The 26624-nt window shown below is 32.1% G+C and overlaps 1 protein-coding gene across 1 annotated transcript in view; it reads right to left on the reverse strand.

Moving 5' to 3' along the window:
- The window catches only part of LOC126756794 (pneumococcal serine-rich repeat protein), a 185110-nt gene extending 161847 nt beyond the window's left edge, over window positions 1-23263 (reverse strand). Inside the window, exons 1-2 of the mRNA XM_050470177.1 lie at window positions 22688-23263; window positions 12633-14870 (exon numbers count right to left, since the gene is read on the reverse strand). Coding sequence (XP_050326134.1) covers window positions 12633-12663 — 31 coding nt within the window. The 5' untranslated portion in view covers window positions 12664-14870; window positions 22688-23263. The remainder of the gene's footprint in view (window positions 1-12632; window positions 14871-22687) is intronic.
- Window positions 23264-26624: the final 3361 nt, after the last annotated feature.

Below are 26624 nucleotides of genomic sequence, written 5' to 3' on the forward strand. Positions count from 1 at the left end.
AGCTACTTTCCAAAAGAGGTGGCTATCAACAATTCAGCAGTAGTTCTACAAATTTAAAATAAACTCTCTTTCAAAGAAGTTAGCATTCGCTTCGATGGTAGGCTCAACTCACTCACTGGGTAGTTACGGGGTGCTAAGCCTCATTATAGATTGCAACCATGACATGACACTAGCCCCAATATCTTTTAAATAAAAACTGGTTGGAGCTTTGGTTGTTCAGTTCATTGCCGGAAGTCTTGGCCCCATGAGTTAATAATGTTCTGGTCAAGCAAAACAATTCTTGCGCAGTTGGAGCATTCTTCTGACTCAGGATAAATCGGTATTGGTTAAGTGAACTCTTCGCTCTTTGAATTCTAACCGTGTCGATCTTCCTTTTACGAGTTCCTTCCAAGATTTCATGCATGGTGAAAATCTGGTCGATTGTAGATTTTCCAGGTCTAAACCCTCAGGGCTCTTTAACTGAAATTCTAAACTTTAACTCATCAAAAGCCACAACCCCTTAAATTAACTCAGCCAAATGAGTTTTTACGTCAAACTCTCCTCACAATCGAGCAGTCAGAGCGTCAAGGGTCTGAGACGCAGTAACATGGCGCGCCCTATATTTTGTCGCCCCTTCAAATGCAACCCTTTGACATAAAAAATGTTTAGTATTCATTACAAAATGTATTTTATGTTTCTCAAAGACTTTTTTTTTTACTTTCAACTTCAAAAAGAAAGTATAGTTTTCTTTTACTTTACCGTTACTTAGTTGGTGTAGATTTCCTTTGACTTATTTGCTTTGTGAGTGAGTGCGTTCTGCACTCGAAAGTTTTTTTGTACTATTTTTCTTAATCACCTCGCTGCTTTTTCTACTTTCAAACCTTCTATTTGTGTACTAAAATATTTTACACAAGGGCAGAATTGAAAGTCAGCGACGTTTTCTATTTAACCGCGGTGTAATTGCAAATACAACTCTGTGCTCGCGAACTAGCTTTTGTGAATTGTTTCATACTTATTCTTGTTCTTGTTTCATACATATTTCTTAATATATAATTTATGGTAAGCTAGGGCAGTGAAAACTATCTAAGATACAATAGAATGACATTGCTAATACATTGAAGAACAGTTACTTTGAATGATTTTTTCATTCCGCTGGTGAGCTCTGTACAGCCTTTCAGAAAGTGGTTAGTGATTTAAAGTAAATCGAGTATATTTTCAGCTTCTGTGATTAAAGCTATATTAAACAGAAGACAACAGAAGACAACCTACTCAATATCAGCTTATGTTAGGAAGAACAGGAGGGTTCTATCATTCATGTGTATGTTTGGGAGCTATTCGTTTGCGCAAAAAAATTGAACAACAAGTTTGTTTGAAATTTTTTCTTTCCAGAATTATTAAACATGTTACAGAAGTGTTTTTGGGGAGTTTAATTTATCGTAAACTTAAGTATTTAGCACAAAGCATTCAATGAAGGTCGATGAAGTCGACGCGAATTGACCATTGATTCCTATTAAAGCACATAACATCGAAAACTTAAAGAAGCAGTGCTTGGAAATCGACGTGTGGTCAACAGAGATATAGCAGAGGATCTTTTATAGATCAAATTAACTGGTTTGGTTAATATTTTGGGTATATAGCATGTCAATGCTAGACTCATATCTGAAGACCACAATCTTTTACCAACAAGATGTCGAGTAGATGTCGTTAAATAGTCGTCGTCAAGCATACGTAGCTAAGAACAAGGGCTCTTAAATTATTATCTTATTAAAACCGATTATTCGAATATCCGGTTTCTTTGAGGAAGGACCTCTTGATGCTTCTAGGAGTCGGTTCCGCTCCAAGCAGATGACTGCAGGGATGATTTCAGTGAAAGCAACCCAGCAGAAACTATTTGGAGAGGAGCTTATTATGCTTCTTAACTGGGAACATACGGGCCTCACTGTGCAGGTGTTCGATGGGAGACAACGAGAGGCATTCTGTTGTAGTCTGGAGATCAGTATTCTGATATGTTTCTAGCTTCCTCGTCTGCGTTTCACTGCATCCAGGCGATCATATTGGTGCGGTGTAGTTAATGATCAGCCGACCGATTGTCTTGTATGGTGCCAACAACGTTTCTTTGTCTTTTCCCTATGTGCTGACGGCTAGCAACTTGAGGATTTTGTTGCGGCTCTGTACTTTTGCAATAATCGCAGTCGTGTGAGGAGTGAAGGAGTACAGCCTGTCGAATCACACCTAAAATCTTAGCAATATTAAGGCCAAGTCTGTACTCCTTCCTCCAGTTAGTGAATATAGTCGCTGTGGATTTATTGGGCAATAGTGTTAGGTTTCGTGTAGCGAGAAAGAGAGAAAGGTCGGAGAGATAGCCATTTATGTTTTAGCACATACCATCTATTCCATTTCTCGATCATGCACTCTGGTGGTTGATGGAGTTTCGAGATGTAGTTAATGTTAAACAGCAACGGGGAGAGGACACCACCTTGTGGAACCTCCTCTTTAATTCTTTTCAATTTAGAAATTTTACCGCGAAATAGTACGGATGATTGTCGACCGCTCAGGTACTTCATAGTCCACCTCTTCAGTTCTGGAGGGAGCGTAGATTTTTCGGTGTCCTCAAGTAGCGTTGTGTGAATGACTGTATCAAAGGCTTTTGACAAGTCCAACGCTATAAGGACCGTACTGTCGCAGGCGCTGGTTTTTGGTTGAGGCGATCAACTATCTGTGCATTTATGACGTGAAATGCTGTGGTGGAGTCGTCCACTTTTGGGAAGTCATGTTGATGGTTTGCCAGGCCAAGGGGAATTTTTTTGAAGAATGAGAGAAGATTTTTTGAAACGTGGTATTTAGTTTTGACTTAACAAATCCGGCGATAGGCTCTAATACTACGGCTTTTTACTTATTCTAACCCTCTATGCTTTTCACTAATTGGTTACTGTATTGATTTCCGGTCTATGAGGGAATGTATAAACAAATTTCATGAAAATTGTTGATATTGTAATTTTTCTCACTGCAATAGCTATATAAAGTTCTCATGCGGTTATTTTACGGTATTCTTTCAATGGCTGCAAAACCATCGAACCCTTGGCAACGTGCTGTGATATGTGTGAAAATTTATTTTAGAGTACATATTCCACTTATCTCTTATATTCACATATAATTCAATTTCGGCTCTCAATTATTGAAAATACTCTGAAAATTTCGCCATTAAATCATTTCAACTTCAACCGACCACCAATTCGATATACTATATGTTTCAAACATATCAGGTCTCATAAGCATATCTAAGTAAATGTGCTACTACCGACACCCTCAAACTTTCTTAGTTTCGCATTTGCGAGTAGGAAGACAGACAGGTTTGAATATTAAAATTTCTCTCTTCCTTAATTTCGAGTCTCCATAAACTTCGCATTTAAATGGCCAAATCATGCTGTTTTTACTTGGAGTCCTCACGCCCACACTACTTCATTTATTTATTTTCCTCAGAAAGTCTAACAGCTTGCTGCCTTCGCACAGCTGACTCCTCGAGCTCGGCACTGTTACTTGTTGACGCTGTGGAAATCCAGCACAGGCGAGATTTCCACCCCCACATGCGAACGAGTATGAGTATTTGACATGAATAGCGCAATGCTTCAACCTCCGCACCCACACTCACGCTGTCGGCTGAGTTCGGCCGAAAAACTTGAACGTTTGCTTAATCTATTATTCCGTTTTAGACATTTATTCTCAGCTGAATTCGCAATGTGTTTGCCTGCTTTGCCACGGACGTGGGAGGAAAGTAGGAAACAGGTTGCTTTTATTTGCCTATTAGAAGCGTATATATGTATATATATACACGTACATATATATATAATATGATATACATATGTATATAAAATATGAGTATGTCTGTAACTCTTATTTACATTGCTTTGCTGCTGTTGTTGTTGTGCAAAGTTGTAACAAAGTGCGGGGCGTAGAAATAACTGTAAGTGGAGCGTAAATGATAAGTCTTTTTCTTGGTGTGCCTGTATTTGTTTTTATAAAAGGTGGCACGTGCTAACCCACACACACATGCGGAAAGGATAAAAATGTTTACAGTTATGTATGTGTGTGGGTGTATGAAAGTACGTCCTAATGATGGCAAATAAGATGTCTCGGCGCGTTAAGTGAACACGTAGGTGTTGCAATTTGTTGCCGATTCTGAGCAGATACAAGAGAAAAAACCGAAACAGAGAACGCAAATCGGGATAGCAAATCGCAAACTTGAGATACTCCAGAAATCGAAAAAGGAACAGATTAAATCAAGTGAGGAAGTACTAAGTTCGGGTGTAACATTTTATATTATTGTAAGTTGTCAGAATCAAAGCCAATACCTTCTGGTGCTTAAGATTTGTAAGCTACATAAGGTCCATTCCTTCAAAGACGTCGAGAGATCGTTGAAAATATGCCTCGTTCTGGACGATCTTCGACCTCTTCAACTGATGAAAATGGAATAGTAAAAAGTGAAGCATATGGTGCTTGAAAAAGCTTCAGTGTTCGACACATCTCGCGAGTCCGTTTTTGGTTTGATGGATGTTTTGGGTATAAAACCGTGACAGTTACTTTGAAGGCGACAAAATAAATATTGATGAATAATAAAATGTTTTGCGATTTATTTACAATTTCTGGGTACTTTTTTGTCACAATGTATGTGGTATAAAGTCAACTGAAAGTTCCAAAATTCCATTTCAACCCATTTTTGACATACAGTCGTACTATCATTAGAAAAGGATTATATTCGAGTTTATATATCCTTGTAATATTATACCTATCTCACAGAGATAAAAATTTGGCAATTGGAACTTTGCTCCACATATTGGGTATCTGAGGGCTTGAATAGTTTTGGTCCGGTTTGGACACTTTTTGTTCATAAGGTGGCCTATTCTAAGCGTACTATTTGGGCATAGTTTTATGCCGAAACATCCATTGGTCCTTGGTTGGCATACCGAGAAGTGAAAGAATGGAACTTGAAATTCTATTGTTTGTAAAGTAGGCGTGGTTTTGGTGCGGTTTCGCTCATTTTCGCAATGGAACTTATAAATGTCAAAATAATAATATATATGAAATTTTGTTGATATCTCTCGAGTAGATCCAGGGTTTTCACGGAACTGTAGACGGTGCTATTCCCATCGTCTAATTTTGAACGCGACTTCAATAAAAATCTCTTGTATTATTTTAGGTGTAAAATTTAATGCCTGTGACGTATTTATTAATTGATTTATTGCGCTTTCAGCAGCTTTTAACGGAATCGTTATAAGGGTAGTGGATAGGGTTATCCAACCCTTTTACTTGTAATAAGTGTTTTTCAGAATTCGAAAAGTTAAAAAAAGCCTAATCAGTTATGATCAAGTCAATATTAGCAAACATTCGTAAACATTTGGTAACGGAATGCAGTTGACCAAAATATTGCTTTATGGCAGTATTCACAATTGATTTGGCATCCTACAACTCCATTTGTGTCTTTATGGCAACCTACCAGAGTAGAGCACGTGGTCAATAACTTTCGAAGCCAAAAGAAGCTTTTAAAGGTTTTAAAACATATATTTCGATACTTGTGAGCGCCTATAGTAGAATAAATGTCTGGAAAGTACAAAACAGAAATCCCGGAAAAATTAATTTCTGGTATAAGTCGCATGAGTATTATACCTGATCATGTACTAAACGATTAAAACCCGAGCAAATGGAACTATTAAGGAATATGTAATGCAAAATTTTTCGGTAATTGGCCTCTATTAAGTTCGTGTTCCCTTTTTATTCTTCCGAAAGTACTAACCATCCATTAGTATTACCAAGGGTTGACTCAAAACTCGCCATTTCGTGAAAGAACCATCACAACCATCTTGATGTTATACTCGTATTTCAGTCTTTAACACCCAAGTGGTCTCCAGGCGAATGTGTATAGTAGCAAAGATTGAACACCACCAGATTTCTCAGAACTACTTATCATTTGACCGAGTAACCAACAACTGATGATTCTGTTTCTCACACTCAATTGCTATGGAATGGCTTTATGCTTCTATTTTCAGTCTGCGTTGCTTCATTAGGTTGTGTATCTCATCACGGTTATGTATGCGTATATTAGTTGCTTTGGGGCAAAAAAAACGTCATAATGTAATTTCCGTTTAATTTGTCATATTGAAAGCGTTGCGCCTCTCGGCATTTCCTTTGTGTTCATTTTTTTCTCCTACAGTAATTTTTCGCTCTCAAGGCCAAGCGGCAAGAGTCTGCGTTGCCAGGTTGGGTTGCTTGGAAAATAAATTGCCTGCCAATAACAACACAAGCGACTATAAATTCAATAAAAACCAATGTCAATTCCTGGTAAACACACAGGCATAAGCGACATACTTACATAGTTGACATAACCCAACGAACACAACACAGAAAATACTGCTAAAACCACGTAGATTTCGCTTTGGGTAAACTAAAGTAAACTTTAGTATATTGAAATGCTATTGAGGATTAATTTAATTTTCAATTTATAATTGGTTTCTCTTGATTTGATTCGAAGTTTACATTCCGTAGTTATTGTTGAGAATGTTGTTGACAACAAGCATTTGAGGTCTTTCTATTTGAATACTTTTCATTTAAAAAAATAATGATTAATATTAAATATTAATGATTATAGTGCCACTTTCTCAAATGTCTGGTAAGCAGTGATCTGTCGGTTAAGTCCTGGTTAACTAACCCAAGACTACATTTTCCGTAAAGAACGTTTTTTTTTTAATCAAAACTTAAATGGCGGATAACTGCTAACCAGGAATTTAGAAATCGGCTCTTAGAAAACTATTGAGAAAATTCTTGAGAAATCGTTTTTTTTCATAATAATTTAATAATCATTGATAACAACATTTAAAAAGTACAGAAAAAATTTAGCATTTCATTTTATGATTGTTTCACTAAAGTGAGCAGTTGAAAAAATATTGAGAAGTGGTTTGAAAAAGCTTACTTTAAAATAATTATAGATATCGGAAGTAGAGAAAGCTTATTTCTATTTGAATACTTTTGTTTTGTTTTCTAAAAATAATGATAAGTATCAACATTTAATGCCGATTTCTCAATATATGGTTGGCAGTCAACTCTCAGTTAAGTTCTGATTAGCTAACCAGGACTACTTCTTTCGGTAAATAATGTTTTTTTAACAAAAACTTAGCTTTTTTGATGTTTATTTGACAGCCATTTGTCAATTAAGTTCTGGTTAGTTAACCAAGACTACTTCCTTCGGTAAAGAACGTTTTTTCTTAACCAAAACTTAACTGATGGATAAATGCTATCCAGACATTGAGACATCGGCTCTTAGGAAGCTATTGAGAAAATTGTTGAGAAACCGTTTTTGTTATAATATTTATTTTTTTTTTTTATATCAACAGTTAAAAAGTGAAAAATAAGTTTGAGTATTTGAACCAAAATATTTACTATCAAGAACTGTTGAGATGTTATTGAGAAGAAGGAAGTTTCTTTCTATAGAAAAAGTTTTAATTGCTTTCAGTAAATAATTATTAAATTAATTATGAAGTGTTGAGATACTATTGTGAACTGGTTTGATAAATTGAAATTGATGTTTTTTGGAAGATATAACTATGGATATGTTGACAAGCTATTGAGAAAAGAGTTGAGAAATCGTTTTACAATTGAAACTTTTATTAATACCAAAAGTTGAAAAGCTTATGGATAGTGGACTGAGAAATAGTTACTCCATTCATCTGGATATCCATTCGAAAATTAATTATTTACTGGGTTACTACTCTGAAATGGCAAAAGCAACAGTTTTGGAGGCCATTTTAGTTCTATGGAGTTGTGTGCTTGTGGCCTGCGCAAACGCCTTGACACATTTAATGCGAAGAATATCTATCTCCATATAAATATATTAATATAAAGAGCCGATAAAAATAATGTATATTTTATCGGCATTCGAGATGCTTGGGCAGACATGATGGAACGCTGCTTAGCATTGACTGGCGACAGCTTGACAAAGTGCAACGGGGTGAAAACTCATAGCAAATATGTAGACACTAATAAAAGAACCGTTTATGAGTGAGCAGATAGATACATACATACATATGTATGTATTTGCATAGTATATTTTATGTATTTGGTGAATGTTTGTAGTGAAAGTGATTTGAAAATGCGCGCTATCCCCGTCTCCCCGTTTTATGGCAGAAAATTATAATTTTTGGCGTAGGTTAAGGGGTCAACGGAATTATTAAAATATGGATTTAATAAGTGGAATTGTGGCTCTAAATGAGAAAATAATAAATTTCAACTTTTTCACTCAGACAAACCTGTTGCATGCCACTAAAATAGCAGCGATTTAATAAGAAAATTCCCATTCAGCTGTTTTTAAAGCGAAAATAATATTTTTTTATTGAGAAAATATATTTTTTTAAAGCGAAAATAAAATTCTTTTTCCAAGAAATATTTAAACTGAATATTTTTGGCCAACAAGTGCTCGCTACTGCCAACTGTTTGCGCCGCCAGATATGACTACTTACGGAGCAGACTCACACCATATTGCGGGTGGCGACACGCTGACTCACAATAAGTCACGCCAAATTGCCCACACACATACTCACTACTGAAATATATAGACAACAATAAAAATAAAAAAAACGAAAAATTCACGCTTGCTTGTGCTGGTCTGGCATAGGTGTTCCCTCGACTTTGCGTTCACTCAGATGAGTCAACTAATGGCGCGGCGCAATTTCTGGTAGCAAAACTTGTTGGCCAAGCGCTTGCAGCATGAAAAATCAAACAAAAGTTGCAAAAACGCAAACTGGTTAGTAGTTTAAAAATATCCTCTACCAAAAGCCGCAAGAAAAAAGCAATCACATAATAAAAGCATAAATTGGCTTGGAATATTCTCTGAATCATCGCCATTTAAGCGGAATTTCACAAGCAACTTTGAAATAAAATAATTAACTTGATTGCAAAGGCATTTAGACTAAATGATTGCAGATAGAAAAAAGTTCGAGACAGAGGTGTTACTCATAAGCGCGTGAAAATAGTTGATAATACATATTTTGTAGTGCCTTAGGATAGCGAAATCATACTGAATACACTATAGAAGTTATTGCAGGTTATAGCTTGGTACTCAGTAACCATAACCGAAATAGTTGATGAGATTGGCAAAGTGCCATGCTTTTGGCTCCCAGCGAATCCCCACAAGTTCGCCAAAGGTATGTCTGCCTAGATATTTCGACTTCAATCTGGCAAAAGCTGGGCAATAAAAAGTGAAAAGATGATTCTACCTAGCCTTCCACCATACAGTTTTGTTCCGGCAGAACAATCAGCTACACCGCATGTAAAACTGTTAGACAGTGTCCAGTCAGAACACTTACATATAATTGTGGAGACATTGACTTTACTAAGAGCCAGTAGTCTGGATGACAACTTACAGTTCACTCTGGACCAGAAGGGTTTTGAGATCGCTTGCTGAGCTCACTGCAGGTTCAAAGGCCCAACGTCAGAACGCAAGCAAACAACGGAAAACCGACTCGACTCTAATCGGATGAAATTGAGGAAAGCCAGCTCATCGACTTTTCAGTTTTCAGCGATTCCGTTGTGAGGTTACTTGATAAAGTTCTAAATATATTTCACCACGATAGGGACTCGCCTTATTTGGTATCGAACGGCTCGGATAGAACCTTCCTGACCCTGACGGAGCCTTAGGTATTGCCCGACCTGAGTTTGAAGTCGATGAAGAGGTTGTGTGTGTCGGTCCTTTTTCCACGTGTCTTTTCCAAGACTTGGCGCATGGTAAATATCTGGTTAGCTGTTGATTTACCAGGCCTAAACGACTACACAGTACGCAGCGACACACTTAAATTCCAATCGTCGGGCATACTTTCGTCCGACCATATTTCGCAAAGAAGCTGATGCATGCTCGTTATCTGTTCTTCGCCGCCGTGTTTGAATAGCTCGGTTGGCAATCCATCGGCTTCCGCCGTTTTGTTGTTCCCCAGACGAACATCTTCATGGTCGAGCCATGGAACGTCTGCTCCATCGCCATCGATTTAGGTTATCGATAAATAAAGTTATAATATTTACGCTAACTCTTAAAAACTAATATAAGACAGTGGCAAAACGAACGAACAAGTCTCATAAATTTAATAACTAACACAAATGACACACATATACATATACATATATACTTGTAATTTTTATACGAGATATTTTCGTATGGTTTTTATTGTTGCCAAATCAAAGCAATTTCAATAACTGTCAATATCAGAAGCAACAAGAAATTTGTTTTATTTTTTCCGCCGAAGTAGTTCCACATACATTTATTTATCTGACGGACATTGGCATTTGCTGCAATATTTCTGTGAACTCATTAGAACTGATGTATTATTATGTAATTCTGCGAAATTTTATTCAACATGCTAATGAGTTTATTTCTCTATTTTGAATAAAATATTTAGTTACAAATTCACAAAGCAAATAGAAAGGGGATAGGGTTAAGGGGCGTAAAGAACAGGGTTGCATTATACGGACATATGCTTTCAAGGTAATTTCATTCAGAAATAATGCAATATTAATTTTGTGGAATTTTGCTTTTCATATTTCCTTAATTGACATGCAATTAAGGATTATGGTGAACAAATTAATTAGCTAGTGAAAAAACTAAATGAGAAGCTTAGTACAGCTTATGTATAGAATAATTGGAAATATTTCATAGAGGTACTTTTATATTTTATCTACATTTCGAAGTACGTATAATTCCAAGGTTAGGTGCTTTAAAATCGTTTAGATCAATTGGTTGCAAGACCGCAGCTTTCAACTTTAGACTCGAAATCGACTAAAATAGAAGATTATTTAAAAGGTTTCAAGATTTAGTTTAAGCTGATTTGGGTATTGAAGCACTGGTAGAGCCAAAAACTTGTTTGGGTCATATTAGACGAAGATATTACTTTCAAGTTTTATAAATTTTGTTGAGGATATTAAGCTTCGCATGAGTGGATGATTTGGCTGACATCAATTCATATTTGACGTTAGTTTCCATAGCATCTAAGTAGATTTTTGTAGCTTACTAACTTTAATATAGGGAAACTTTATACTAATAATAATCCCTCAGAACTTGGGTATAAAATAGTAATGAAGAAACTCCGAGCTCGAAGCAAGTCACCTGACTAAAACGCTGCCAAACTGGATGCTATCGTTAACATGCTCTTTCCACGCGCGAAAACACAGTCAGTGAACCAGAATAGGCTATAAGATTTTCGGAAACCACCAAGTTCACTCTCGAATAACTGCAACTGGCCGCTGGCAAGCGCAAAACTAATAAATCGATCGTCCCGGATGGGATCCTAGCAGAAATAACACAAAACAAACGTCGCAGAACGACGCCTGCCTCGAAACTGGAATATTTCTTGAAACTTGTAAGAAACATAGCAAAAAGGGATCCCAGTTTGCCATCAGAATACCGGCCACTATGCATGTTATACACAAGTTCTAAAAAAGTCTACTTAAATCTAGACTGGAAAAGCTGGCGAATTCAGACAACACGGTTTCAGATCGGGACGTTCGAAACACCCTCAGATGACCTAGGCTGAATCCCAGATTAACCTTCTGGGTACAATTCCTGCACGCCAAAATTAAGGTGGCGAAAACCAGCTGCCATTCGGACACGGATATTTCAGAAAGTACCTTCATATAAAATCTAATAATAGACAAAAACTTCCAATAAGGTTGGAATAAGACTGACTACGGCCAGAAGATTTTTCAACATTATTTGTTCGAGATTAAATTTATAAACACTTGTGCCCTGAACAAGGTATGAAGGTACGAAGTTTGTAACATGTAGAATAAGACGCCGGAGACCCTATAAAGTATACCCATGTACATATAAATAATCAGAGTGATGAATGAAGACGATTTAGTCCGTCTGTTGAGCTATTTATACGGGAACTAATTTCTCTGTTTCTGAGATATCTATCTGATACTATGCACACATTCGTTTATCGCCAAAAAGCAGCTCATTTGTAGAAGCTGCCGATATCGGATGACTATAGCCTATGGCTGTCATCAAACTGACCTATTAAAATCAAGTTTTTGTATGGAAAACTCTTTTATTAAACAAGATGTATACATGAAATTTGGTATGGATCATTCTTTGAGACAGTGCTTCGATCGTGGAAGAAATTTTTGATATCGGACTACTATAGCATATAGCTGCCATACAAACTTATCGAACAAAATCTAGTTCTTGTATGGAAAATTCTTTTATTTGACAAGATATAATCATGAAATTTTGTAATGATCATTATTTAAGACAATGCTATGTTCTCGAAAGAAATTGTTCAGATCAGACCAATATAGCATATAGCTGCCATACAAACTGGCTGATCGCAATGGAGATAAATATCTCGTTATGCCCTTTTATGCTTCAATAAATGCTTCTGTACAGGGTATTATTTCTGCGTTGCAACCAAAGTTAACGTATTCTTTTCTTTATAAGCTATTTTTTATAATGTCCTAAAGTATATAGTCTTTAATAGCACCTGACCTTAGTGCTTCCGTAGTTAAATTATTTATGCAACATTTCTGAAACACCCCTTATAAACTTTTGTAACGCCTTAAACTATTTTCTACTTCATATTTGTTGTTTATTAAGTCAAACATAATGCTATTTGTTAACTTACTTCCTCTTCCGCTTCCTTTGCGTCGTGCCATTTCGTTGAATTCCTATTTGTTCGGCAGGCAGGCAGGCGGGCGAAAGGTTGTATGTGTGTAGTTGTTTGTAGATGTGTTTGACAGCTGTATAGGTGATTCTAGAGGACTCTAATTTCAAGCTAACAACATGTCACACAAACACACACACGTCTATTTGTGTAAGTGTGTGTGTTAGTATTTTGTAGTTGTTGTTCGTTGCACGCTTTAGTTGCGACGTGAGACGCTATTATCGCTTTTATTATTGTGTACTTTGTTTTTGCTTTTGTTTTTGTTGCTGTTGTTGTGAGTACTTTCTCCCCTGCTGCAACAATGTGTGCGCTGGTACTCGTTTATTTGCTACTTTTGTTGTCGCTTGTAACTGATCGATATTAATGCTTGCTTAATCCTTAAAGCTTTGAAGGTGAATTAGTTGTTCTTGTCGTTGTTGTTGTATTTATTGTTGGTCGGTTGGTGGTGCAGATGTTCGCTGGGTTGGTGAGTTGCATGGAGGTTCGTTGCCGTAGAGCGTCTTTAGTTGGGTTGGTCTTTAGTTTGTTTTTCTCCTTAGTTGTTATTGTTGTTGTTCTTGCAGAGTGGGTGGTTATTTTTTGTATGTTTCTGTTTCTGTTTCTGATTCTTCTGCTGCTTTTCCGTTGCTATGTTGAGCAGCTTGATTTATATTGAAATTAGCAACGTCGCATAGCCGTCAGCCGTTCTAGGTGAGATCTGTGCATACATATATACCTGATATATATGTATATATGTATATATGTATTTGTAAATAACTGTGTATGTGTGCGAGGCTTAAGTAATTGTAGCACAAGGCTAGCTTGCCGAGCTCTTCCTACGAGCAAAATATAAAATAAATGCCGCACACATTCACTGTGTGTTTGCTTGCATGTGTGTGTTAAGTCGTAAGCTGCCTTTGTCGGTGTCTGCAATTGAATGCCAGCAACAGGGTGGCTGCTTCTTCAACCGTATCGATGACAGACTTTGTTATTTTCCTCTTTTTGCCGCTTTTATTGCCACACGCGGGCAATAAAGTGAAAAAGTTGTATGAAAACGCACACACGCGAACACAAATATTTATGGAATACCCTTAGCTTACACGTTATGTTGTCGTTATCAACTTCGTGTGGCCACTCGTTTGCCGTTATCCTGCGTCGTGATTGCTCAGCTTGTCAATGTCCTTGACGTGGTATCACTCGCCGGTGTTGTTGTTGTTTTTCGAATTTTTGTTGTTGTTGTTTTCGTATTATTGTTGTTGTTGTTTGAAATGTTGTTCTTGTTGCTCAAAATATTATTGTTGTTTCTTGCAATATTGTTGTTGTTACTCGAAGGGTTGTTGTTGTTGCTCAAAATGTCGTTGTTGTTGCTCGAAATATTGTTGTTGTTCGAATTATTGTTGTTTTCTGCAACTTTTTTGTTAAATACAACGTGTTGGTTGCGTCACGTACACATACAAACAAAAATAAACAGTTTTTTTATGCGTTTTAACTATGCAGACTAGTCGTTGTTGTTGTTGTTGTTGCTGTTATTTGTGTTTCGGGTTTTGTGGTTTTCGTAGACAATAAATAAACGTCATGACATTTACACTTTTTCACACATTCATCACTATGTATGTAGGTGAACTACAGCGTATTTTTCACTTTGTATTCGTCCTTGTGTGTGTGTGAGTGTCTTTCAAAGTGTGTGTGTGCAGTTGCGCATATCTATGGCATATTAAGTTCAAACAGCTTGGCAAACGTTTTGGCCATTGTGGGCGTCAGTCGAGACGTGTGTAGCACGTAATTTGCATAGAATGACAGCATTTTCGTTATTGTTGTTGTTGTTTTCTCCAACCTATTATATTTTAAGCTGGTTGTTATAAGTGTTGTTGTAGCATCTGCGCTTTGCATATAATTTATGTTTTTCTTGTATAGTTTTTAACGCATTTAATCTCGGTCTTTGTTTTTGCTTGTGTATGTGTTTGCACTATATTTTTCCTACTGGGTATGTTCAGCGCAGTTGCTACGCAGTTTCTTCTTTACACTGAAGTATAAGTATTTTTTGTGATTTTTTTGAAAGTGTTTGGAAAATATTCTCGTATATTTTTTTATTATTTTTTATGCCTTAAGCTTCGTATATGTTTTATTCACTATTTCTATTGATTATTCCATGAAAAATTCGTTGATATGTGTCAAGTTAAAACTTTTTTTCTCGCATTACATTTTTGAAAAACATTTAGCCTGAAAATCAGAAAATAAAAATGAGTTACCGTGAAATATTAAATTAAATTATATTAATTACACTAAATTAGATTTATGTTAATTGTTAATTAAAAATATACACTATTTTAATTAAGTTAAAGTAGTTGTAAATTTAATTAAAAAAAATATTTTTAAAAATAATTACTTAAAAAAAAAATTAAATTTATTTATTAATTAATTAAAATTAATTAAAAAAATTAAATTTACTTACATTTACATTAATTTAATTTTCAAATAAATTTAATTAATTTAAGAAATGAAATTAAATTAAGTTAATGTTAATTTTTAATAAAAAATGTTTAATCCAAATTAAGTTAATGAGTTAAAACTTAGTTAAAATAGTTGCACTTTTATTTAAGGAAATAGTAATTTAAAAAATAATTACTTTTACTAAATTTAAGAGCTTAAGTTAATTTAATTTTATAAATTATTTAAACTTAATTAATAAAAAAAGGTAATTATAGTTAAACTTAAATAATTAAAAAAATTTAGTTAAATAAATTAAATAACTGAAATAAAATTAAATTAATGTTAACTGTTAATAACATTTTTAGTCCAAAGTAAGTTCCTTAGATAAAATTTGGTTCAATTAATTTAAGTTTTTATAATAATTTGTATTTTTAATTAAGAAAAAAATAATTTGTGTTTAATTTCAAAAATTAAGTTTATTTCATTAAAAAATTAAATAAATAAATTTAATTTAATTAATTAATGATTTAAAATAAAACTTAATTTATTATTTAAATTTAAATTAAATTTAATTTAATTTGTAAAATTAATCAAATCATATTTGCATTAATTGTTTCTTAAAAATATATTTAATTCCAATTAAGTTCTTTAGATAAAATTAAGTTTAATCACTTTAACTTTTAATAATAATTTTCATAAACTTTTCATTACGAAAATAGTTAACTAAAAAATAATTGTTTTCATTTAATTTAGAAAGTTGAGTTTATTTAATTGAAAAAGCTTTAAATAACTTATTTTTTTAATTATTATTTTTTTAATTTAATTAACTTAATTTTTAAAAATAATTATATTAAATTAGTTAATTATCATTAAATTAATTTAATTTTTGAAACTAATTAAATTAAATGTATGTTAATTATTAATTAAAAGTATATTTAATCCAAATTAATTTCCTTAGATAATATATAATAATTATTTTTAATAATAATTAACTAATTAACTTTTAGTTTAAAAAATAAAATTCTTCTCAACATATAAATTATATTTTGAATTTTTTATAACTTTTTTGTATTTGTATTTATTTTGATTTATTTTAAAATAAAAAAATTATTGAAAGAATTTTAAAATTAGTTTTATAATTGAATTTAATGTAATTTGATTTATAAAGTTATTTAAGTTTAATAAATTAAATGTAATTAATTATAATTGTTAATTAAAAACATATTTAATTGAATTTTATTGCATTGATTAAAATTTAGCTGATTGAGGCAACCTAAATTTCAATTAAAAAGTAACTGAATTGTGATCAAAAAATTATAGTTTAATTTAAATCATTAAATTTATTTCAAAAAATACGTTTTTATATTTCATTACTTTTGGCTTTTTGCCTTTAGTCAAAAAAACGTAATTTTCCGTTCACTAAATAATCATAAGTAATCAAAAAGTAATTCAAAACATTATTCAAAAATAATCGATAAGTAATTAAAATAATTGCTCGAAAATTCCTAACTAGTTTGTTTATATTTCATTAAAAAATTATTTGTGGAATTTAATTAATTATCTTAAAGTCAGATTATCAAAGTAATTAAAAGTAATCGAAGCTAATTAAAACAATTATGCAAAAATTACTAATTAATTCGAATTTAGTAATCATAAGTAATCAAAAAGTAATTAAAATAATCACTCAAATATTCCTGATTAGTTTAATTATATTTCATTAAAAATTTAATAATTACTCAACTATTCCAAATTAGTTTATTTATGTTTTATAAAATTTTAATTTATAGAATTTGCTTGAAGTCAGACTATTTTCTCTTAATGAAAGTAATTACTATTTTTAATGAAAGTAATTAGTAGTAATCGTAAATTAATAAAAATATTTACTTAAAAATAGCTGATTAGTTCAAGTTTTTTCTGAGTTAAATTTATATTTTCTTAATTTAATTAGGCTAATTGAATTAATAATTTTTTTTTTAGTTTTTTTAAAACCAGATAATTTATTTATACTTAATTAATATTTTTTTTTATTTAATTTCTATTTTTTTGTTTATTTAGATTTAAATAAATTTAAGTTTAACTAATTTTGTGTAATTTAAAATGTGTTTGCTTGCCTTGAATTTATTTGTTATATTTTAGACTCTTCAATATTAATTTAATTTTATTTATTTTAACGTATTTTTTTAATTTGACTTGATTAGTTGTGTTTTTATAATTAATATTTATATTATATAATTTTGTTTAATTAAAACTGTCTTTAATTATTTCAAAACGAGTGACTTAAGTCGGATCAAAATGTCTTTACTTAATTTGCTTTAATTTAATTAATAAATTAAAGTAATTAATAAAAATTAAAATTAATTTAATTAGTAAATTAAAAAAATTAAGATAAACTAAACTTAGTTTTTAGGTTGTTTTAATCAGAGTTGCAAATAGTGTTTTCAAAAAATAATTGATTTAACTTTCAAATAATTTTTTTTAATTTTAATTAAAAGTATTTTTTAAAATTTTCTCATTTTGATTTAATTAGACTGTTAAAATTGTTAAAATTTAAAATAGAAAAACAACATTTACCTAATGTAGTTTAATTTGTCTTAATGAAATATTTAATTGAGTTTATACTCAGGTAGTTTAATTTACTTTAATAAATTTTTCATTAATTTAATTCAGATATTGTAATGTTTTTATAGTATGATTTAATTAAAAAACAAAAAAATATTTTTAATTAAAGAAAATTAATTACTTTTAATTAAAGAAAATTAATAATTTGTTTTTGAAACTATCGTAAATTAATTTCCTTGATTTATTTTGCTTTTAAATATATGATAATTTTTGTAAGTTGTACTTAATTCTAATTAATTAAGCTGTAATATGGCTATAACTCGTCTTTTGTATTTCCATAATTTAAAAAATTATTTGTAATAGAACGTGATTTGGGAAGCCTAATTTTATTTTTGAATGTAATAATGCAAAATTAATGACATTTCAATTACATTCATTTTGATATAATTGTAATCCGGTTGTGGAGTACTCATGCTGCACTTCTCTCATATACAAAAACACATTTTCGTTCCCCCTTCAAGTAATTGCTTTTCCTGCATATGCCATAATACTATATTCCCTTCTTCATGCCATACCGTTACTTATGAGCCTTTAACTATAATCTGCTGGCACTTGAAACGCGTATGTCCTTCCTCCGTTTTGCAAGCGTAAACTCTACTCACCCATTACATTATCCCTTCTCCCCCTCTCACTTTGCCATACACACCTTAACCCCGTTTCCTAAGCTCCCACTAATGTCCTGCATCTGTTGGAATATACAATAAGAAAGCATGACATCCATATTTATGTGCGCATAAACTTGAATGTTGTCTGTTTTTTCAAAGCACCCCGCTCGCGTTGCCACCCGTTTAAGTTGTTCTCATAACTTTTATGTTTGTTACTTTGACGTTTGGCTCCTTTTTTTACTGTTATGGCTCAAGACTTTTGTTTTTATTTTATGCACTCATTTAACGTAACTTTCGTAATGCGAATTTAATGAAGCGTGCGTGAAAGAGAGAGCGAACCGAAGAGCGTGGCACGAGTAGCAAGGACCTTTTTTCGGTTTTTATTATTCTTGTTAAAGTGGTGTTCTGGGGAATACCTATTAGCAGTTGCTCGAATTTCTACGCTTCGAAGTAAAGTTGCTGTTTATATGTCTGCTCTCTAAGCTGAGAGATGTATTGAGAGCGGTTGCTTCTTGTGTTGTGTTGTTTCTTTGTCTCTTTATGAGATTTGATTACTTTTTGTTGTAATACGGTGAAGGGGTGAGGGAATTGTGCAGTTTTCAACCATTGCAACTTGGATTGGGACATGACACAAGAGGGTTGGTGCTTGTCTGTGCTGATTGTGTTGTAAGTGAGCGCACGTGAGAGAGTGCTGTTTTGAGAGAATTTGAATGCATAGATATTCCCCCGAATAAACAAGCTTACTGGTTCGAAAGGTAGTGTTTTTTGTTGAAGCAGGTGAGGCTTCTAAAAAATGCTCGATTGTATGGTGTATGCTTGTGTTGTCATTTTCTTGCCGGTTGATAAGGATACACCAGTGTTTGGGGTTGTTGAGCGGTTGTAATAATATTATTAGTGCTTTTACTTTTTCACACGAGCCGTGAAAGAAATATTTAATGAGCACGTGTCTCTCTCTCAGCTGTTTATAAAATGCCGTTATACACGCAAATTGCGCTCTCTGTAGAAGCAACGCAAATTAATCATATGTTCCAGTGGCATTTCGTGCTGTTAAACTCCTCCGATTAGTTTATGAAAAACATGTTTTTGCATTTATTGTTTATGAAAGTGTGGGTGTGTTTGTGCTCTGCAATAACAACTAATCTAAATATATGTAAATAGCTATTTGCCAGTTTTATCAATTTGAGTAATATTTATGAGCTTTTATTTTTGTGAACCGTTATAGGTATATTGACAGAAAATTATTTAGAAGCATACTATTTTAAATTATATATTTTAAGCAATTAGATTCCGTTCAAATGTAGTTCATGAAGTGTAGTTTAATAAAATTTTATTTTTTTCTGTAAGTCGTAACTCTGTTCCAACATACAGGTATCATAATTCAAAATCGTAGATATTCTTAAAATGTTTCGTGAATGTTTGAACTTAGTTTCTTTAGTTAATAATTTTTTGCTCAGTTTTAATTCTTTTGACAGGTGGCAACCATATTTTAAATATAAACATACATAGCTTATAAATATTTTCTAATGGTGGAGAATTTTTCCGTATCTTGTTATGTTTGTCATGTATTTAATAATAATTTTCGTAAAAAAAATGTGGCAACCCTATTAAAAAAAAATATTATTTCCATAATATTTTTTGCTTAGCAATCTTTTAGTTTTATTTTTAATTCTGCTTTGTTGGAAACTATGTACTCTGGTTCCCTGGAGATTAGGTGTAGACCTTCACAAACATAACTCGAAACCAATAGAGATCTCGAAATAAATTATAGTCATATCTAAATACTTATCTTTTAAAAATAATAATTGTGCTTTAAATTGATAACAATAAGCATTCTGTTCGAGAATTTTTGGAAGTTACTTATTTCGTAGAAGAGTTAAGTAATGATTCCCAACAATGAGCTCTTGTGGCGAATGAAACACCACATTTATATAAAATTACTGATTATTTATTAAGATAACTCAAAAGACTTCTTCACTTGTTGGCGTCTATACAAGAAGTGACGCTTCTTAAAACTAAAAGCTTAGAATTCAGTTGAAACTGTAAATTTCCAAGAAGAATATAAAGAGAATGAAATAATAGAATAACTGACAAACAGTGCTGCCAGATGTGGTACGACTTGTCTGTGTGCCCACACTCTTATATGATTTTTACGTCGATCGATGTTTAAGCAAGTACTTCAAGTAAGTTAATTAATTAAGAAATTATTTTTTCAAGTTATTGAACTATAAACAAACTATTTAAAAAGTTTTGGGTAATTCAATTACTTTTTGATTACTAATGATTACTTTCTTTTTGAATAATTATTTTATTTACTTTTAGATCTTTTATGATTACTTTTTTTAGGGAAAATAATCTAACTTCAAGAAAATTTATTAAAAGTAATGAAATATAAATAGTAAGTAAAATAAGTGAAATTAAGTAACTTTTTAATCATTACTTTAATCACTTTTTATTACTTATGATTACTTTGCTTTGTAACTATTCTGGAATTAGCTTATGATTACTTTCTTTACTATTATTCAGGAATTTTTGGGTAATTATTTTAACTACTTATGATTACTTTCTGTAAGGAAAATTAGACTCTCTTCAAGTAAATTGATTAGTTGGTAAATTATTTTATTAATACTAAATTTGAACGAACTAATCAGGTATTTTGAGTAATTATTTTTATAAGTTTTCGATTGATTATGATTATTTTCATTCGAACTAATCAGGAAGTTTTGAAGTATTCTGATTACTTTTTTACAGCTTATGATTAATTTCTTTAAGAATTCCTTTAATTCCTTTTTAAGTAATTAGCAAAATATTTTATTGAATCCAAAAGCAAACATTTTATGATATATAAACAAACCAATGATTTACCTTATTAATTTTTTGATTACTTCCCTTCGAGCTAAGCAGTAATTTTTGAGTAATTATTTTAATAACTTTTCGATTTCTTATGATTTCTTTCTAAACTCTCTGACTTCAAGAAAATTAATTAATATGGGATTTTATAAATTAGAAAAATAAATATTTAATGAAATATACGCATAACAATCAGGAATTGTATTTTAATTATTTCTTGCTTACTTATAATTACATTTTGTGAGGGAATAATAAATGAATTATTTACTATTCCTTTCTTTCGAACTTTCCTGGAGTTTTTAGTGAAATATTTTAATTACTTTTCGTTTTCTTATGATTTCTTTCTAATCTGATTTTAAGGAAATTAATTAATTAAATAAGTAATTTTAAAAATAAATAATTAGTCAAATATGCACAAACTAATCAGGGATTTTATTTTAACTACTCTTTGCTTACTTATGAGTACTGTTTTTAGAACTATTCAGCTTTTTTTTTGGTAATTATTTTAATTACTTTTTGAATACTTATGATTATTTTCTTTAAGTGAAAAATAAATTAATTACTTTTTGTTTACTCGTGATTACTTTCTTTAAGAGAAAGAGAAAGTAATCTGACTTCAAGTCAATTATTTTGTTAACTCCAAAAATAAAAATTTTATAAAATATATATTATACATGTGTGAAATTATTTTAATTATTTTCGACTACTTATGATTACTAAGGAAAATAATTTGACTTCAAGCAATTGTAATTAATAAATTATTCTATTAATTCCAAAAATTAATTTTTAATAAAATATAAACAAACTAATTACGAAGTTTTGAGTAATTATTTTAATTACTTTTTAGTTACTTATGATTACTTTCTTCCGAATTAATCAGGAATTTGTGGATAATTGTTTTAATTAATTTTCGTTTGCTTATTAGTATTTTTTTAAATATTTATCGATTATTTTTGAATAATTTTTAAATTTGATTATTTATGATTATCTGGTAAGGGAAAAATATTATTTACTTTTTCTGACTAAAAGTAAAAAAAGTGAAATTTAAACTTGATTACTTTGTTTGTTAATTGATTACTTTAATTTTTGGATTATTTTTGATTACTTTTATGAATGGAAAATAATCGGGACTATTCCTTAACTACTTTCAATTAAAATTAATATGTGTGGTTATGCATATGAATTTAATCAATACTTTATTACTGAAATCGATTAATTAATCGCCTAGATTAGTAATCTAATTCAAATTGCACAGCTTTTGGTGGGTGTGTGTGGATTTTTATATACTTACTATGTATACATATATGTTTGTATATAATTAATGATTACTGAATTATCTTTTTATACTCTTTAGCTAAATCGTTTCTAGACATAAATAAATTGAATTTTATAATTACTTTTTTGATATAATTATGTTAATATTTCTTATATTTTACGACTATAATTAAATAAAAAATAATTCAAAATTTTTATAAAAATATTTTACTCTTTCCAAATTACATATAAAGTCAAAAGTTTTTATAATAATTTATTCACCTTCTTAGTATTCATTATTGGCAATCGAAATATATTCTCAGCACGCGCGACGGCAAAATATCCACGAATGTTCGCACTTAATTAAAAAAATTAGTAATAAAATAATCGCTAAACAACCGCAAACGCTAGCCAAAAACCACGAAATAATTGTAATTATAAGTAAAACTCTAGAAATTTCTAATTACGTACTAATTACAAGTTACTTATGATTTTCTTGTAATCAATTTCACTTTCGCGTAGAAAAGTAAAAGCACAAAATCAGTGCAAATACAATGCAAAAACACAAATACATGTGGTCGTAAATAAATATTTCTTTACTTTTCTATTATTTGCCCAACTGATAAGAGCAGTGGCATTGAGTTAAGCACTTGACAAATAATTAATATTCAAATTATTTGCTTTGTTAGTCTCTGCTTTGCACTTTTTTCTTGCTGCCACAATTACATTTCATGTTTTTGTTTTTTTTTTGTTACTGCTTTTGCATGTGCTTTATTGCATTTTGTTTTTGTTTTTGGCCAAGAAACGACAGAAAAGCGTTGTTACGTCCGCGCGCTACCGTACGAACGTCCTTCTTTAACGGCGTTAAATGACGAACAAACGACGGAGAGTGCTCCACATGGCAGCCAAAGCGCTTCTGCTGCGTTACATTAGCAGCGTTGCTCGTGTGTATGTGTGCGTGCATAAGAGAGAGAGAGAGAGAGAGCAATCGAAAGAGTACCTTGCCCCGAAGAGAACTTTTAGCACAAAGAGTTTATGTGGTGGCTCTTTAGTGTGGCGCTATTTGCCGGTGGGAGGTGGGCGATGTTGGTTCCAATCTGTTTGGAGCAGTTGGCGACATGTTCGCTTGTTGTGTCAGCAACATGTTCCAATGGCATCAGGTGGTGCGAATTTTTCAAGATGAGCCGCAAATTATGTCCGTTATATTTGAAAGGAAAAATGATTAAAAAATGTAAAAAATGTATTTTAAGGACATATTTCAGCCTAATGCTTTATAATTCTCTAGAAGTTCCTCAACAATTGTTTTATATGTAGTCATTTGATCGGTGATTTCCAAGAAAATTGTCAGTGATTTTTATAAATGATTCCCAAGCTGGTTTTTCCAGATCATTGAGCTGGTTTTTAAATATATCATCTTCTATCAATTGCCCGATTTGAGGACCTACAAACACGCGCTCTTTAATCTTGGCGTCAATGATTTTAGGGAATTTTTCTTTTATGTATTGAAATCCAGCGCTATTTTTATCCATTGCTTTTACAAAGTTTTTCATCAGACCAAGTTTTATATGGAGAGGTGGTAAAAATATATCTTCAGGTTGTACGTATACTAATGGAGAATATTTCACATTTTTTATCCCTACTGTCCCATTCACAAAGAAAACAACAAAATTTTGAATACCCAAGTTGCAATCCTAATAAAAGCGCAACAACTTTTAAATCTCCGCAAATTCTTTCGTCATACTGAATCTTTTCTAAAAGAAATTTCATTGTTTCATAGGATTCTTTCATGTTAGTACCATAACCTACTGGTACGGAGGGAAGATTATTACCACTATGTAACAAAATTGCCTTTAAGCTTGTTTTTGAAGAATCAATAAATAAACGCCACTCTTCAATTTTGTGTTGGGTTCCCAAAATATTCATAACATCACAGACACTGTTGCAAAATATCAAATCATTATCTTGTGAAAAAAAGCTTTTTAACTCTTCATCTCGATGCCGAAAAAAGTTATTTTTTTGTTTGGTTGCAATAAATTCCATCCTTTTAATAGAGATCCTAAAAGTTCTCCATGTTGTTTAGACAAGTGTAAATCACGAACTAAATCATTAAGATCTCCTTGAGATAGTAAGTGTGGCGTTTCTTCCTGGAGACAGATAGATGAAGAAGCTATTTGAAAATCAGGATCAGTACTTACATATATTATCTGTTTCCTCTGATTCAGTTGAAAGATCAGAGCGCTGAGGTATAGGCTGAGGTGTAGGTAGTTCTACACTGTGAGGAATTGGTTTTTTAGCAGATGACGCATCAGGAAACTTAATTTGTTTTTTAGTTTTAATTGTAATGCCTTTTGTATTAATCAGACAAAAATAACAATTAGTTGAACGGTCTGTCGGCTCCATCCAAATCATCAGAATTCCGAAAGGCATAGATCGAGATCTTTTTTCCCAACCCGTAAGAAGTCCTACACACGTAACACAACAGATGTGTGGAACCCACACTTTATCTTGCTGTTCAACAGGAAAACCAAAATAACTTTCATACAATTTTTTTATTAAAGGTGTTAAATTTGTTCATTGAGATACAAAAGATATTTCACCACAAATGTAACAGAACTTGTCAGGATCATCTTTACACTTTCTTGACATTCTTTAAGAATCACTCCACTCAGCAAACACAAAATACAGCCACTTTTCTGAAAAATAAAGCACTGAATTAGAAAATAATAAGGAAAAGACGATTAATATTAAACTTTACTGATAAGTACCGGAACACGGAAACTAGTCCTAATCAAATCAATATACGTATGATTTTGTAGAGAGGTTAGGTAGATGTTTCGAAAGTACTGCTTACTTTTTTTGTTACAAAATTTTGTTGATCAGTGTTATTCACGATTTAATTCCATTTTTTGGCCGAGATGAATATTTCAAGTTACTGTAAATAACACAAATAGTGGCGGTATATCAAAATATTCTGAGCATGCAAATAATGAAAAATGTCAAACTTTACGATAAAGTTGTCAGTTGCCAGATTGCAACGCCAGGGTTGCCAAATCCCGAGACATAAAAGGCAACCTACATATGTAAGAGACTACTCTTGTGGTAAGCTTACACAACTGTAAAGCAAGTCGAACAGGGTTTCATAATATTGCTGAATTCTCGCCTTAAATATATAATTCACTCTTTCTGTAGTTGTTAAGTTTCATTTTTATGGTTGATTGCAACCCTTCTTGGAAAATAAGACGTAAGTTTAGTGAACCTAGACCCTATTTTTTACACGAGACTGATGTTAACCTTGCCATAAACATATCTTCTTTGGAAAAAGTGATTATTGAGGGCTGAGTAAAATCCTAAACCCATGTCATCTTGGCTAGCCGGTTATTTGTCCATGTATAAGCGACTACTTCCTCAGGTTTTGACATATCGATTTGTTCTTTCCAAGAAGCTGCTAAACCGCCGATATCGAATCACTATAGCATATAGCTGCCATACAAATTGAACGAACAAAGTCTAGTTCTTCCATGGAAAGCTTTTTTATACTCTCGCAACAAAGTTGCTAAGGAGAGTATTATAGTTTCGTTCACATAACGGTTGTTTGTAAGTCCTAAAACTAAAAGAGTCAGATATAGGGTTAAATATACCAAAGTGATCAGGGTGACGAGTAGAGTTGAAATCCGGATGTCTGTCTGTCCGTCCGTCCGTGCAAGCTGTAACTTGAGTAAAAATTGAGATATCATAATGAAACTTGGTACACGTATTTCTTGGCTCCATAAGAAGGTTAAGTTCGAAGATGGGCAAAATCGGCCCACTGCCACGCCCACAAAATGGCGGAAACCGAAAACCTATAAAGTGTCATAACTAAGCCATAAAAAAAGATATTAAAGTGAAATTTGGCACAAAGGATCGCATTAGGGAGGGGCATATTTGGACGCGATTTCTTTGGAAAAGTGGGCGTGGCCCCGCCCCTACTAAGTTTCTTGTACATATCTCGAAAACTACTTTAGCTATGTCAACCAAACTCTACAGTGTCGTTTCCTTCAGGCATTTCCATATACAGTTCAAAAATGGAAGAAATTGGATAATAACCACGCCCACCTCCCATACAAAGGTTATGTTGAAAATCACTAAAAGTGCGTTAACCGACTAACAAAAAACGTCAGAAACACTAAATTTTACGGAAGAAATGGCAGAAGGAAGCTGCACCCAGGCTTTTTTTAAAAAT

Source organism: Bactrocera neohumeralis, chromosome 4, assembly GCF_024586455.1.
Source record: "Bactrocera neohumeralis isolate Rockhampton chromosome 4, APGP_CSIRO_Bneo_wtdbg2-racon-allhic-juicebox.fasta_v2, whole genome shotgun sequence".
In the NCBI taxonomy this organism is placed as follows: domain Eukaryota; kingdom Metazoa; phylum Arthropoda; class Insecta; order Diptera; family Tephritidae; genus Bactrocera; species Bactrocera neohumeralis.